At 53.7% G+C, this 14,409-nt stretch overlaps 1 protein-coding gene across 1 annotated transcript in view; it reads right to left on the bottom strand.

Moving 5' to 3' along the window:
- The window catches only part of COL27A1 (collagen type XXVII alpha 1 chain), a 144,875-nt gene extending 139,943 nt beyond the window's left edge, over positions 1-4,932 (bottom strand). Inside the window, exons 1-5 of the mRNA XM_089912648.1 lie at positions 4,816-4,932; positions 3,341-3,430; positions 2,698-3,061; positions 2,556-2,581; positions 1,988-2,113 (exon numbers count right to left, since the gene is read on the bottom strand). Of these exons, the coding sequence (XP_089768774.1) occupies positions 1,988-2,113; positions 2,556-2,581; positions 2,698-3,061; positions 3,341-3,430; positions 4,816-4,932 (723 nt within the window). The remainder of the gene's footprint in view (positions 1-1,987; positions 2,114-2,555; positions 2,582-2,697; positions 3,062-3,340; positions 3,431-4,815) is intronic.
- Between the last annotated feature and the right edge of the window lie 9,477 nt (positions 4,933-14,409).

Genomic DNA, 14,409 nt, shown 5'->3' with positions numbered 1-14,409 from the left:
CAGCCCCTCTTTATAGAGATGGGCCACTGAGGCCCAGAGAGGGGAAGTGACTTGCCCAAAGCCACACAGCATGTCAGTGACCCACATCATCTGACTCTACCACCTAGAAGACAGTCCTTTTCGCTTGACTCGTCTCCCATGGAGAAGAAATCGGAGACTTACAGGGACTTCCTACTTGCCAGACACCAGAGTCCCAGCCTTCACCAACAGGAACAGAGATGCAGCCTGGGGAGCCAACAGCCATCTAAGTAAGCTCCAGGCCTGGAAAGTTGGCTCCCAGAGGGAGGCCCTGCCGATTCATTTGCTCCCGTTCCAATCCTGTTTAGGCTACTGCTAATAACGTTTAGTGCCTGCACTGGCTCAGAGCTTTGTTCTTTCAGACTTCTGTTTTCACCGCTGACTCGTGGGCCTTGGCTGGGCGAAACCAGGGCTCCAGAATGTCGGGAAGACCAGAGCTCAGCGGCCAGAGACGGCAGAAGGCGTCCGAAACGGGAGCCATGAGTTAGGGAGCCTGACCTTGAAGACACAGCCCGGCCACACGGCCCTCCAAGAAGGGAACCCAGGTGTTCCTTTCTCCTGCAAAAAGCCCTCTGCCAATACACCTAGCGTGGTTACTCCTGGGCCACGAGGCCGGCCAGAGCCTGCAGCTGGTGTGCATGGTTTTTCCTCTTTCCTTGTTACCTGAGAACATACAGGCGCTCAGAGACCCACACAACTTGAACATCCACTGTGAGCTCAGAGCTGAGACCCAGGGCACAGAAACACAAGGAAAGCAGCCCCGTGGTCTCTGGGCTTGGCTGTTATCCCACGGAGTAAGCTGGGAAGGATGCAGCCAGAGGACCACAGGAAAGAGAAGGGGGATGAACCTGTCCCACCTGCCTCCATGGATTGGCCACGCCCAGGCTTTCTTCACACCTTACACCTCTTCCATGGGAACACAGACAGGGCATCTGTCTGGATAGGATGCGGCCCAGAATTTTCCAGTTGTTTCACACATCCATTCAAGATGAAGTGAATAATGATATAAGTAAGAGCTGCCATTTATTGAGCACTTACTACATGCCAGGCCCCGTCCTAAAAGCCTTTTACAAGCACAGGCCCACTAATACTCACAAACGCCCTTCTGGCTGGGAATGAGGATGCCCGTTTGGGGGGATGAGAAAAAGGAGAAGCAGAAAGACGAGGTGCCTGCCCCAGCTCACAGGGCAGAGGCAGGATTCGCACGGCTTGACTGAAGTGCCCTCTCTGCCCATGGGTGTAAGTTTATGTTTTGCTTCCATTTCCGCCATCAACTGAAATGGCATTTTCGTGTGCCAGGCAGGTTGTGGGGTATCCAGAGGGTCCCTGAACACAGAGAGGGAGGAAGAGCCTATGCCAACAAAGTAATGGGCGGAGTGTGCTCAGGGAGGGACAGACCGTGGGTTACATTTGGAGGGCAAGCCCCCTCCAGTGCGGCATCATGGGTGCTGATGGCTGTTGAGCTGAGCCTTGCGGATGGCAGGCTTATGGAAGCACGAGGGAGGAAGAGTGTTCTGAGTACAGGGAGGAAGGGGAAGGAAAGAGAGGCCAGGGATGCTCCAAAACGGTGTCATGGAAGCTGGGCTGGGAGCAAAGCTAGGAGGCACGCAGCGGGCCAGAGGGCGCAGGGTTTGGGGCACTGCAGTGGTTAGGGAGGCAGAGGCTGGGCCGCAAACAGTGTCACTGCCCACTTACCTAAAGCTTGGGCCCCACTGTGGGGCGCTTGCCCGGCACCACTTTTCTACCCAACCGCTGGCATCTGCCCTGGCACAGGGTCTTCTGGAGAAAATGAGTCAGCAGTGTGCTTACTGGTGCTGTGTGTGGGGGTGGGGGGGGCGGTGAGGGGCGGGGAATCTCAGCCAGCCCACTTTTTCCAAGACATGGGAAAGAGGGGGGGAGGCATCACCCCCCTGATCCCAGCGCAGAGCGGGCAGGGCATGGTGGCCAAGGGCGGAGCTACAGCCCTGACCAGCGTCTTGGGAATGTCCTCCGGTCCTGGGGGCAGGACGGACAGGGAGCAAGTTCGGCGCTTCTCTGGGCCGTAAGCACGAGCCACAGTCCACAGGGCCCTGAGGGGCTGCTCCCATCCTGCCCACTGCCACACACACCCACACGCGGTGACTCCCTCTGGCACGTGCTCACTCCTTTACAACTCCTACTCCACAGGCTGGGAATCAGAGCCTCTGGGTCCCAGCCCCTCCTTGGAGATTCCCTGCCCCTCTCTGGCCCTGAGTCTCACATCTGTGCGAGGGGTTCGAATTAGTCATCTCCCAGGGCCCTTTATGCCCTGACATGCTGGCTCTCACTTTTTCCTCTCTCACACGCAGGACAGGAATTGAGGACCACCCCCCGCCCCTCCCCAAGCAGGGAAGCACTGAGACACACAGACCCAAACAGACTGACACACATGTGGAGATTTCCAGAAACAGGGGACGTGCAAAGACACACAGACACTGAGACAGCAGCAGAAGCCGAGACCCGCAGCCCTAGAAATTTGCAGACAAGTTTCCCGAGAACCGACAGAAACGGAGACTTACAGGCTCGGGACCTGTGGACACGGACACTGGAACACACCGAGACAGTCAGAAATGGAGATCCCCCCCTCCCCCAAGCATCCAAAAAGCCCTCTTCCGCGCCCCCCCCCCCGCGCCCGCCCGCCGCTCCAGGCGCCACCCCCACCCCCCAATCCCGATTCCCGGGGCTGGCTCTGCATGGGACCCTCCCCAGCTCGGCCCCCGCCCCAAGGCGATCGGGCAGCCGCGCCAGGCAGGGAAGGGCGGGCAGCGCTCTCGCCAACCCTCGCCGGGCCGGGGGCGCTGCCCGCTTTAACCCTTGGCGGCCCGCCTCGCAGGGGTGAAGGAAGGAGCAGGAAGCTGACGTTCCGCTGGAAGCGTCCCGCGCGGCGGGGGACCCCCGCCTCCGGAGCCGCAAGAAGCTGGGGAGGGGGCGTCCCCGAGCCGGTACTCACCTCCCGCGCGCCGCCGCCGCTGTGCCTCGGGCCCCCCGCGCCGATCCCGCTCCCATGGCGGGCCCCTACTTCATGCTCCCGAGCCCGGGGGGCAAGTGTGGGCGCGCCCCATGGGGCCGCCAGCCCCCCGCCCCGCCGCGCCAGGCGGGCTCAGAGCGCTCGGCCCCCACGCCCCCAGCGCAGCCCCGCTCCCAGGGGCGCCCGAGCAGGCAGGCAGCGCGGCCGGGGCTCCGCGGGCGCCCGCGCCAGGCCCATGGTCCCAGGAGTCCCGGCGCCGCGCTCGCCCCTGCCTCGCTCTTCTCTGCTTCCACCGAAAAGGAAGAAGAAGCAGGGGAAAAAAACCAAAATTCAAACTTTTGGAGGCGGGCTGCTGGCGGTTCCCGGAGGCAGAGCAAGGCCGGGCGAGGGCGCGCGGAGGGCGGTGGAAGCTGCCTCCCCGCCGGCCTGGGGGAGGAGAGGAAAAGGAAGGATTTGGGGGAAATGAAGGCGATTTAAAGTCTCGGCCCGCGGTGGCTCTCCACCTTCTCTCCTCCCCGCGCCGGGCCGCCCTCTGCTGCCCCCTGCTGCCCCCTGCCGGCCGCAGCCGGGGACACAGCCTCCGCGGGCCCACGACTGTCCCGCTGAGACACTCCACGCCCCCAGCCCCCCTGTAAAGATGGGGAAACTGAGATTCACAGAGAGGAAAGAGTTGGCCAAGACTGTACAGCGGGATGATCACAGTTCGGAGATTCGGGACCTCTAGATCGTGAGACTGGGGGTCCCCGAGTTGGGGGCAAAGATAGAGGGGGAAAGGGGACAGATACTATTGCTGAAAGGAACCCGGAGTTCCAGGGACAGATCTGGGACTAGGACTCAGTGTCCAGACTCTCATGAAAACAACAACCAGTGTTCTACCACACATATACACACACCTATTTTCCTCCCAGATTCAGGGCGCCCTGGAGGACAGACTTTCCTGGGCACGTAGTGGGTGCGTTTGTTCAATGTTGATCACCTCTCTCTCTCCTCCACGCAGTAAGAAATGGGAGCTTAACCTACCTCCTCACCCCAGAGTAGACCAAAGGCTCCCTCAGATCCCACTAGGGAGCGCAGAACTGCACACCTTGATGCCGCCACAAACACCTGGCAAATTCGCACACCCACAACCCCAGTTCGAGCCCTGGCATCAGAATCCCCCTCCGCCTCCACTTCCACGACTTGTTCCCTGGTGCATACACACATTCCCACACATATCTACACTTGCTCCAAACTCAGACACACACTCACACTCACATGCAGGCACAGCCACGCACTCCTCCTGGGCTCACACAAACACACCCTGGGGTGTCTGGACTCTGGCGCACACCCGGACTCCACACACGCAGACGCATGCACATGAGTGCTTACACGCGCACAAATGCATACTAGCCTAGCCTAGCCAGATCCTCCCAACGCACACACCCGCGTGCACACCTCTCATACATATCTTCACGTGCACACGTAACAGCCCAAGTGCACACACTCACTCGCGCTACCCCCCACTTGCACACAGGTTTCCGCTAGTGCCCATCGCACGCGGGCACAAACACACTCACTCCTCGCACGTGCACCCCCTCCCCACACGCGCGCACCTTTACGCATACACACACCCGTACCCCCAGCGCTCCAGGAGCCCCGGGCCACTTACTGGGTCCCTAGATGCGAGGCTGGACGGTCGGTCCTTCCTCGGGCGCCTAACGGCATTTGTATTCATGGGTCCCCGCAGCCCCGGGCGCGGGCACGGGAGCGGGGGCGGGGGGGCGGGGTCCCCTTCCCTAAACTGGGCGCGGGCGCTCGGAGCGCAGCGGCACCGGGAGGGGCATGGGCGCGCCGGGCTGCGCCACCCGCCCGGTCCGCCTGCGCTCGAACTTCAGCCGCTCTGCGTCCTCGGACTCTGGCACGGGCTCCGGGCGCGGGGGGCGGTTCATAGGTGCAGGGGCCGCGGCGCCCGCCGGGCCTTTTGAAGTCTTCGCTGGGGGCGGGGAGGGGGCGCTGAAGGCGGCCTTTTAAACCGTAGCTGCACGCGGGCTCGGTCGAGCAAGGTGTCTGGTTTCAGCAACTTTAGGAAAAGTCCCAAGCCGAAGAGGGTGGGAGGGCCGACGCGCGAGCCAAGCAAGCTAGAAAAAGAAGCCCCGTAGCCGCGCGCTGCTTCCTGCAGGGGGCAGAGCACCGGTGACTGCCAGGAGGGAGGCCCAGCGCGGTGCTGGGGAACCCGCAGGCGGCTGGACGGCGCATGGAACCACCCCGGCACGTCCACGTTGAAGCTGCGCTCTTAACCTCCACCTGGCCGAGCCCCAGAAGTGCAGGAACACCCGAAAATCTGCACAAATTGTGCCTGTTTGTGCGTTCTTCTGGGGGAGAGGGGCCACCGGTTCTCTTCAGGTTTTCAGAAGTCCACGGCTCTTGAAGGCTGCGAACTCCCAGTCCGATAATCGTTGATGTATTTTGAGCTGCATCCCTTGCACTAGGGAGATCCTGCGTTTATTTACAATTTTGGTATTTTGTTCATCGTGGATTTTGGGGGATATGTTTTTGACATTTTTAAAGTAGTGCATTAAAATATTATGTATCTTGATTACTTAGAGGTTTTTTGCCGCCCCCCCCTTAAATGTAAAGCTCCATTACTAAGGGTTTTTGGCATCCCCCAGTATTTTGCAGCTCACGTGCCTCCCCTGAGCCAGGTGTGGCACCGTTCTAAGTGCCACCGCTTATGGGAGGCCTGTTATCTCCATTTACAAATGAGAAAACTGAGATTCTGAAAGGTTAAGGAATTTGCCTGAGATCACTAAGCTGTTAGGTAGTGGAGGTGGGATTCGAACCCAGGTAGTCTGATTCCTGTCTTTGCAGCTGAGCATGATGATTTAAATCTTAGCCGCTAGAGGGTTCTGAGCAGATCCTTGCCAGCCTCTCCAACTTCATATTCTTCGCAGTGAGCTCCACTCTCTCTGATGCCTGGACCCAGGCTCTGGACAAGCTGGCGTATTTCAAGGTCTTGTCCATGCTGTCTCCTCCCAGGCTGTTCTCTCCCCGAAACCCCCTTTCTGCCTGTTCACAGACTCTCTGTCCTTTTAGGTGCAGCTCAAAGCTCTGCTCCACACCCGTATTGTAGCACACGTCACATGGTATTGTCATGGTCACATCTAACTGTGTCCCCACACCCAGCATGGAGCCTGGGATACAATAGATGCTCAAACCATTAATAATTTAAATGAATTTCTTTAACTCTTACAGTGTGCAAACCCCTGTACAAAGCTGGGGGAAGAGGGTCTGCCACTATGGAGTGAAAACAAAGAAATTTGTACATAGTCCTGTTTCTGGGCACACATATTTGTAATGTGGTCAGCAACTTGGGTCAAGGAAGGGGGCCTGGATAGGAGACATCAGACACTGCCATGTCACAGAGAATCCCCTGCAATCACATAAAGATAACACAAGAAGAATGTGATAGATGCCATCAGAGAGATACAGATGAATTGAATTGTCAAGCAGACTAACGGATGGAGAGAAACCAAGGAAGGCTCCCAGGAGGAGGTGGCCTTTGGGTCCCGAAGTGTATGTTGGATAAACATGCAGCCACTGGGGAAGACAGCTCAAGTGAAAGAGTCACAAAAGGGCCCAGATGGTGGGAGCAGATTTTAGGCTGGTTTTGGAGGAGGAGTGAGGGGAGCCCAGTGAAGAAACCATCCAGTTCTCCCCACTGCACCGTGTGGGTGATGATGTGCAACTTACTGGCCAGAAAGACATTTCCAGACAAGGGGACGCATTTCCTCAAAGATCAGGCAGCAGGTCAGTGGCTGAATTCTAAGCTCTTTCCAAATCTCACTCCCAAATCTGAGTATGCAATGGTGAGCCCCAGAGAGCCTTGCTTTAATGAGAGAAGCCCAAAAGACCCATGGGAAACCCCCCAAAGCCCACAAAGATTGATGGTGTCCCCTTTGAGCCTCACTCTCCTCATCTGTAAAATAGGTGCATTGAACATGATCCTCAGCATGTGTCCTTTGAGCTCGGGAGTAGGAGACTGCTGTAAATATTCAATCCAATGCAGTAACTAATTATTGAGGGCTACCTGCGTTTTCCTAGGTTGGAAGAGAAACGAGGCTCATGGCCTTCCAGGAGTTCGTGGTCAGCTGAAAAGAGCAGATATGGACACTGTTAAGAACTCTAGGGAAAGGACCTTGTTTCCTGCCTCCACTGCCTCTTCACACCCAGTCTTCCTGCCAAGTAGGTTCCTGGCACAGCACCAGCGACTGGGCACAAACAGTCTTCATGAAAGTTGGATCCAGAAGACACTGACAGAGCAATTACCCACCCTGTGAAAGGGATGGGGTGCTCACCAGACAGCCAGAAAGGGGCAGAAGGCGATGAGCCTTGGAACTGGGTGGACACCGCCTGCAGGCCCATGGAGATGTTTTGGGGACGAGGCAGAAGGATAGGAATTCCCGGCCTGGTGAGGACTTTCCAAGGCACATAGTTTACTTTCTGCCCAAGCGGAGCAGCCATGGACCCATTGCTCTCTGGGGCGCATCTGCCTTGAGAGAAACTGTTGATCTCAATAGCCTCCGTGATGGACACTTAGTAGGGGCTCAATAAATGTTTGACTAAATCACTAGATGAAGTCTGCCTGCAAAAAGAGGGTTGTACACTGCCCTGGTATCAGTCTCCACCGATTCATCCACCAAGTTTTCCGGAGGACCCACTGTGCGCCAGGCTGTGCTTCCTGTTCTCCAGTGTTTGCAGGAGGAGATGAGCAAGGAGACAGGCAGATAACGCAGGTCAGGAAGTCCTGCCTCAACTCATTCTTGTTTCACTGGTACCGCAGAACTGGGAGCAGAACTTGGATGCCACGTATTAGTCCTCAATTTTCCAATGCCTGACACGGCTGGGCACACCGGGATGGGCCTTCCTTTCACATCGGGCTTGCATGTCCCATAGGATGTGTGCACATGGTGCACATCTAATAACAGAGTCATTCGTTCCCTGGTCGCTCAGCCAATCAGAAGACGCTGGCGTGCATCAGGCCCTGAGCTGGGCACTGGTAACAGGTAAATACAAGTTGTGGTCCCTGCTATGAGCAGTTGCCCTGCTGAGTTTCTGACACTGGCACGAAACATGGTGCCTGGTACATAGGAAGTACTCCATAAATGCTGAGTGAATGACGGAAGGAAGGAAAGGAGGGAGGGAGGGAGGGACGGATACATGCGTGAGAGTAAAGTTTGCCAGATTAGCCACCTGCTCTCTCTCCTACATCAGGATCCTCCCTCATCAACAATGATTCGTTGGTCACGTGCCATGCGGCAGGCCCAATTTCAGGGGCTGCAGATACGCCAGTCATACTCCATCCTGTTCCTTGCTGTGTTCCCGGCACCCAGGATAAAGCATTTCAGTAAACTGACCTGAACTCCAAGCTGGAGAAAGAGGCAGCCTCCAAGAGTGTCCCCTCCCTTTGTCCCCTCCAGGCAATGCCAGTCTAGTCCTCCTCCCCAGGGGAGGAGACTGGAGCTGGTATTGGCTGTCACCACTGCCCGCCTGTCTCCCAGAGCTTGGGTTCTGCATTTGGGGCCACGTCACTCTGGCCTGTCGGCTGCCAAGACCCCAGAAACAATCATTCCACCAAGAGGAATGAGGGCTGAAGCCAGGGAAGCTCCTGGGCCACTGTCCAAGAGACAGCACATCCTCTGGGCACGTGATCCCATTGTCTGGGCACCCCAGACCATCTCCCCGGGGCCTTCGCCCTGCTCCCCAGTCTGGCTTTATTTCCTCAGGACTGGGCCACGTGGCAGAGGGTTGGGAGATGTCCAAAGATAATTTTGCAGGGGTTGATATTGACCCAAATAGGGGACCCCCAAAGAAATTCAGTCCTGGAAGAGCCCCTAGTGCCACCTAACTCAATTTCCTCATTTTACAGGTAGGGAAGCTGAGGCTCAGAGACAGGGTGCCTGATGCTCTCAAGGTCACACAGAATCAATGGGGGGGCTGGGGTGAGAAGCCAGGCCTCCTACACTGATGTCTAACTGTGGACAGTCAAACCTATCTCCTCATCCTTCCATCCATTCAGTCAACGTTGGAAGAATTAGACCCGCTTTCCAGGTGTGAGAGCTGTGGCAAGTTAAGGTCTCTGGACTCTCTCTACCTGTCTGGAGCCATTGGCTGTACCGAACAGGGAGATGGTGATGAGTTCCGGGCCATCCCTGCAGCCAAGATTGAAGACCAAGCAGTTGATGAGCTCTGAGACTTTTCAGGCCTTCACCCCTGTCACCAGTTCTGCTGGAATGTGCTTCTTCACTGGATCCCCCCTTGGATTCCCACAGCTGTACCCTGCCCTGCCCCTATCCCGCCATTTCACATCAGGGTGGATATTTATCTCATGCACCTACTCACCTCAAGGCCATGGCTACGCCTTATCTCCATAGCATCCCCAGGGCTCACTCTGTGGTAGCCCACAATAAGCCCTCAGTAAATGCTGGATGAACAAGGATGGAATGGAGGAAGGCAGAGGTGAGGGAGGGAGGGAGGGAGGGAATAAGGGAGGGAGCAGAAGCAGGGCTGGAGACTGGTTGACCATCATGCTAGGACATTCCCATGACTGGGGCAGGCACTGTTCGGTTCATCCTCGCTAAGAGAATTCCATCTTCATCTGTCCACTTCTAAGCTGCCTCATCCTCCAGTGGAGACGGCATCCCTCTCAAGCTGTAAGGGTTGACTCCCGCTTCTACTAAGCCCACCATGGTGGTCTCCTTCTCTTGGCCAGTGAGTGGCTCGGGTGTAGACATAAGCCACAAACCAGCCACTGAGATGTGAGAGGAGTTATAGGCAGAAAGAAACGAGCTCCTTCAGGACATTATTGAGACGCTGAATCAGGCACACACGCCTGGACTGCCCTTTCTCAAAACAATGGTGTCCCTCATGTCTAAAACACTTTTAGTAGGGTTTTCTCTCGCTGCCAGCTGAAAGCATCCTAGCTGATGTAGCAGGGGAACAGGAACTTTGGTCTGTACCAGACAGACCAGGGGATTACAATGACAACAACGACAATAATAGCACAGGACAACTTCATTGCCAGCATCTCAAGTTTCCACACAACAACCCCATGAAACAGCACAGATAGCCGCATCTCCAGTTTAGAGACAAGGAACCAAATGCCAAAAGGGAAGGGTCCTGCCCAAGTTCACCCAGCAGCGAGGTGACAGAAATGGGCCTAGAACTGTGGTCCCAAGTGCTCATTACAATATACCAGGACCTGTGTGTGTGGTGAGGTCGGGGTGTGTGTGTGGGGGGTCTCTTCACAGCCCAAGGAGTAGTCAATCAGAGCCTGCTGGGGAGGGGCCCACTGAGTGAATTTGAAAGAGTTGAAAATGCGTCCAGTCCACAGTTCCACAATGTCCTCAGCAAACTCCTAAGTGGCAGATGTGCTGTCAAACACACTGGAGAGACAACTGTGTTAGGGAGTCGTCATCCCCTCCACCAGCTGAAACCTGCACTCCAAGAGTTTGGCGGCCTCTTCACCCCATGTCCAGACCATGCGATGTGATACATTCCTGCTTGTGGGTAGTTCCAGGAAAAGATGACCAATGCAAATGCCTCTGGATGCTTCTCTTCATCATAAAGTGAAGACAGAGGAGCCACACACATGCTACTCTACCTTCCACCCAAGAAAACAGTTCTGCAAAGAGCTCTTCAGACGCATGCCGTCAAGCCAGAGCCCCTATACAATGGCTGTCGAGAACAGCAGCTCCGAAGTCAACTAAAGCCTGACTCCATGGAGGAAATCACTCTGAAAGTAACAACCCCACCCCCTAAGGCACCCTTTCTCCAGGCCCAGCATTCTCGTTTCCTCATCTGGCACCAGTGTCGCATCTTCCAGCATCATCTCCTCCAACTACTGCCAAGTGACCACAGCAAAGCTCCAAAGTCCAGGTGGCATCTGACGAGCATGGAGTTGAGCACGACTATCACCTCCCCCGATGTATATTCTATGCTTCTATTAATTTGACCCGAGTGCCTATTAGCTTTTTCGGTAACACACCACAGCATTCACACTAAGCTGATGACCACTGAGAACCTCTACGTTTTTCTCATGTGCCTGCTCTGGGGCAGTAAAGTTTTGTTCTCCTAAGTGGAGCCTTTTCTAAGCATGGTCCATCCTTTCAGCGTATCTGAATTGTTGTTTGTTACATACGCTTCTCTCGTCCTTGCTTAAGGACCCGTGACTATAGGACACGGACCACTGGCCACGCTGACGGCCATACTGACTAATAGTGTTACTTTGTCCCCATGAGTTGGAGGCATTTCACGTTTCAGTGCTGTTGATTGATAACAGTGAGACTAATGCGTTGCACCCGGTCTTGGTGCGATCCCCGAAGCCTCTGCCCTTGGGGCTGGTTTGCTAGCACGAATATACCTACACGACCGGCTGGGGATAAGAAACCCCAGCTGAGACTCCATTTCGGGGTTCCCTGGTTTGGGGGCGTTCCATGTACAAGTTAGTGGTCACTGATCTGAGAGAGAAAGTGCACCCTGGTCTGGCCCTTCAAAGGGAGGACAGTTGGGGCTCACACCTGGCCTCTCCAGACCCCTTGCTGTGAGGCAGCCTTTGGCTGTGAAGAATATTCTCACCCTAGTGCAGTTGCTAGATTGCACTGTTTTCCTGCAAGGCACTGCACATATGTAAGCATTGTTGTTTTGAGCCCTGTGAGACTTTGTCAGCCCTCGAACCCTGCCTAACTGCTGTCATTAGTGTAGGACCCTATGTACTAATACCCGCACACATGCATTTGCAAGGGTGAAAAAAAAAATGGTGATAATCAGAGATGGGTGATTACCACTCCTCTTTCCCAGGGCTGGGCAATTTATTCACTGAGGGGTATTTTCTCCTTATTTTCTGCAGTTTTTCTTTTTTTTTAAAAAATTAATTTATTTTATTAATTTATTTTTGGCTACGTTGGGTCTTTGTTGCTGCACGCAGGCTTTCTCTAGTTGAGACAAGCGGCGGCTACTCTTCGTTGCGGTGTGCAGGCTTCTCATTGCAGTGGCTTCTCTTGCGGAGCACGGGCTCTAGGCGCGCGGGCTTCAGTAGTTGTGGCACACGGGCTCAGTGGTTGTGGCTTGTGGGCTCTAGAGCACAGGCTCAGTAGTTGTGGTGCAAGGGCTTAGCTGCTCCACTGTATGTGGGATCTTCCCGGACCAGGGTTCGAACCCAGGTCCCCTAAATTGGCAGGCGGATTTTTAACCACTGTGCCACCAGGGAAGTCCCTGCAGTTTTTCAACCAGGTTCTTATCTGGAATCTCACCTATCTGGATATCTGGGAATGGTTGTGATTTTATATGAACCCCGTGCCTGCCCAGCACCTGAGGTTGGCTGCAGCATGTGGCCAGGTTGACACCCCTGGGCTCACGTTACAGCTCCACTCTGTACTAGCACTATGGGACCTCGGCAACCCTCTTTTCCTCCCTGAGCCTGTTTCCTCTTCTGTGAACTTAGGGTTACTAATGTGAGCCTCCGTGGTGACTCTTCCTTTCTCCCACTTCATCAGTCCCTGTGATCAAATACAGCTGGCCTTGGCTGGATGTTCCCCCCAAGGGAATGGGTCTCTCTGCTTGTTGTGTTGAGTTGCAAAAGCATGCTTCTTCTCACTGGCTGCCCTTGTCGAAAACGTCGGTAATGGCTAACATCATATCTCAGTTCAAATCCCTAGCTGTGTGGTCTTGGGCATGCCATTTAACTTCTTGGTAACCTCTTTTGTACATTTCTCCATCTTTTGAATTGTGATAGCAGTAGCATCCTCGTCTTTTTAAAAAGTTTACTGAAGTATAGCTGATTTACAATGTTGTGTTAGTTTCAGGTGTACATTAAAGTGCTTCAGTCCCAAATAAAGTGTTGGCTCCTTGGCGAAAAAAAAAGAATATATATATATATATATATTAGTTTTCAGATTTTTTTCCATTATAGGTTGTTGCCAGATACTGAATATAGTTCCCTGTGCTCTACAGTAGGACCTTGTTGTTTATCTATTTTTTATATAGTAGTATCTGTTAATCCCAAAGTCCTTATTTATTTATCTATTTATTTTTATTGAGCATCCTCATCTCTTAAATTGGTATAATAATATTACCAACCTTGTGCCTATAATGAGGACTCAATGAGTTAATATATATAAAGCACCTAGAACAGTGTCTGGCACATGGTAAAAGTATAACAAATATAGGTTGTATTTATTACTATCATTATTTTTGTGATATTCTCAGATCGTTTAGGTGCCAATCCTTCAGAATAAAACAGTAGTTCTCGAAGTGGTGAAGACATGAAACCTCGGGGCCAAAACTGGCCCCGGGCTGTCCTTTTTCCTGGGTGAAAATCTGAGAATCTTTTTTTTTTTTTTTTTTTTAATCTGAGAATCTTGATTGCTTTGGACTCTCTGATGTCCCAGGGACTGCAGCTTCATCCCGGGAAGCCACCCAGAGGCATGCATCCATGTCCCTGTGCACAGAGGGTCAGGGCAAGGAGCACTTCATGATAAAGCCGATCCAGTCTCTCAAGTGGGGAAAATGAAGCCCAGGGAGTCAGAAAGCACCGCCCCACCATGGAAACGCAGCAAGTAAGGACCAAAATCTCTTCTCCCACTGGTGCGCTGGAGCCGGCTCATGCCTACTCAGACTGGCTCAGGAGAGCAGGTGGTTAATTTTTCAGGAAGTTTGTGAGCTGCTGTCAAGCTCTTATTAAGAAGTAAATTGCATAAACTTAAAATTTTAAAAGCAAATTATATTAAAAACAAAGTAAGCAACACTCAAAACTCATCTCTTTCTAGTTATCTTAGTGCATTTTACTCTTATCTGTGTTCTTGAAATTATTGACATCTGTTGTAAGTGGAGGGTGGACATACTACATAATGATGTGCTACCGAGCATCTCTGCTTAACTCGACATTCAGTGACATACACTGGCAGCTTGGCCAGGGTGGGAGTACTTACCCCTCTGAAATTGGCCAATGTAATGAATCAGGGCTTTTTTTCCCCAGAGATCTTGTTATTTATTAGCTCACCCCTGAGGTCTCCTGCTTGGGCTGGTAGTCTGGACACTGCAGAAGTAGGAAGCATTCTCCTCTTCCCCTGGATCTGCAGTCTCCTCCCCCAGCACAATCCCAGGTCTTGCTCAATCCTGCGGCATCACTTGGTGCTGCGGCCTTCTCTGCCTTCTTGAAATTTCCTTCTTCTGCAGCATCGCCTCTTCCAACTACATTGTGCTCCTTGCGGTTTCCTAAAAACAATACACATTTCTCCCCCGCTCCTCTGGTGCTTTACATATGGAGTTCCTTCTTTGGAGGGATGTTCTTTCTCTCCCTTTCTAGATTCTTATCCTGCAAAATTTGGAAGGTATCTCCTTTTCTGGGAAAATTTTCTTAAAGGCCCACC

The sequence above is a fragment of the Delphinapterus leucas genome, chromosome 6 (assembly GCF_059928025.1).
Source record: "Delphinapterus leucas isolate spDelLeu-1000000601 "Yukka" chromosome 6, BTC_Dleu_Yukka2, whole genome shotgun sequence".
NCBI classification, from domain to species: domain Eukaryota; kingdom Metazoa; phylum Chordata; class Mammalia; order Artiodactyla; family Monodontidae; genus Delphinapterus; species Delphinapterus leucas.
This window is presented reverse-complemented; position numbering and strand designations above follow the sequence as displayed.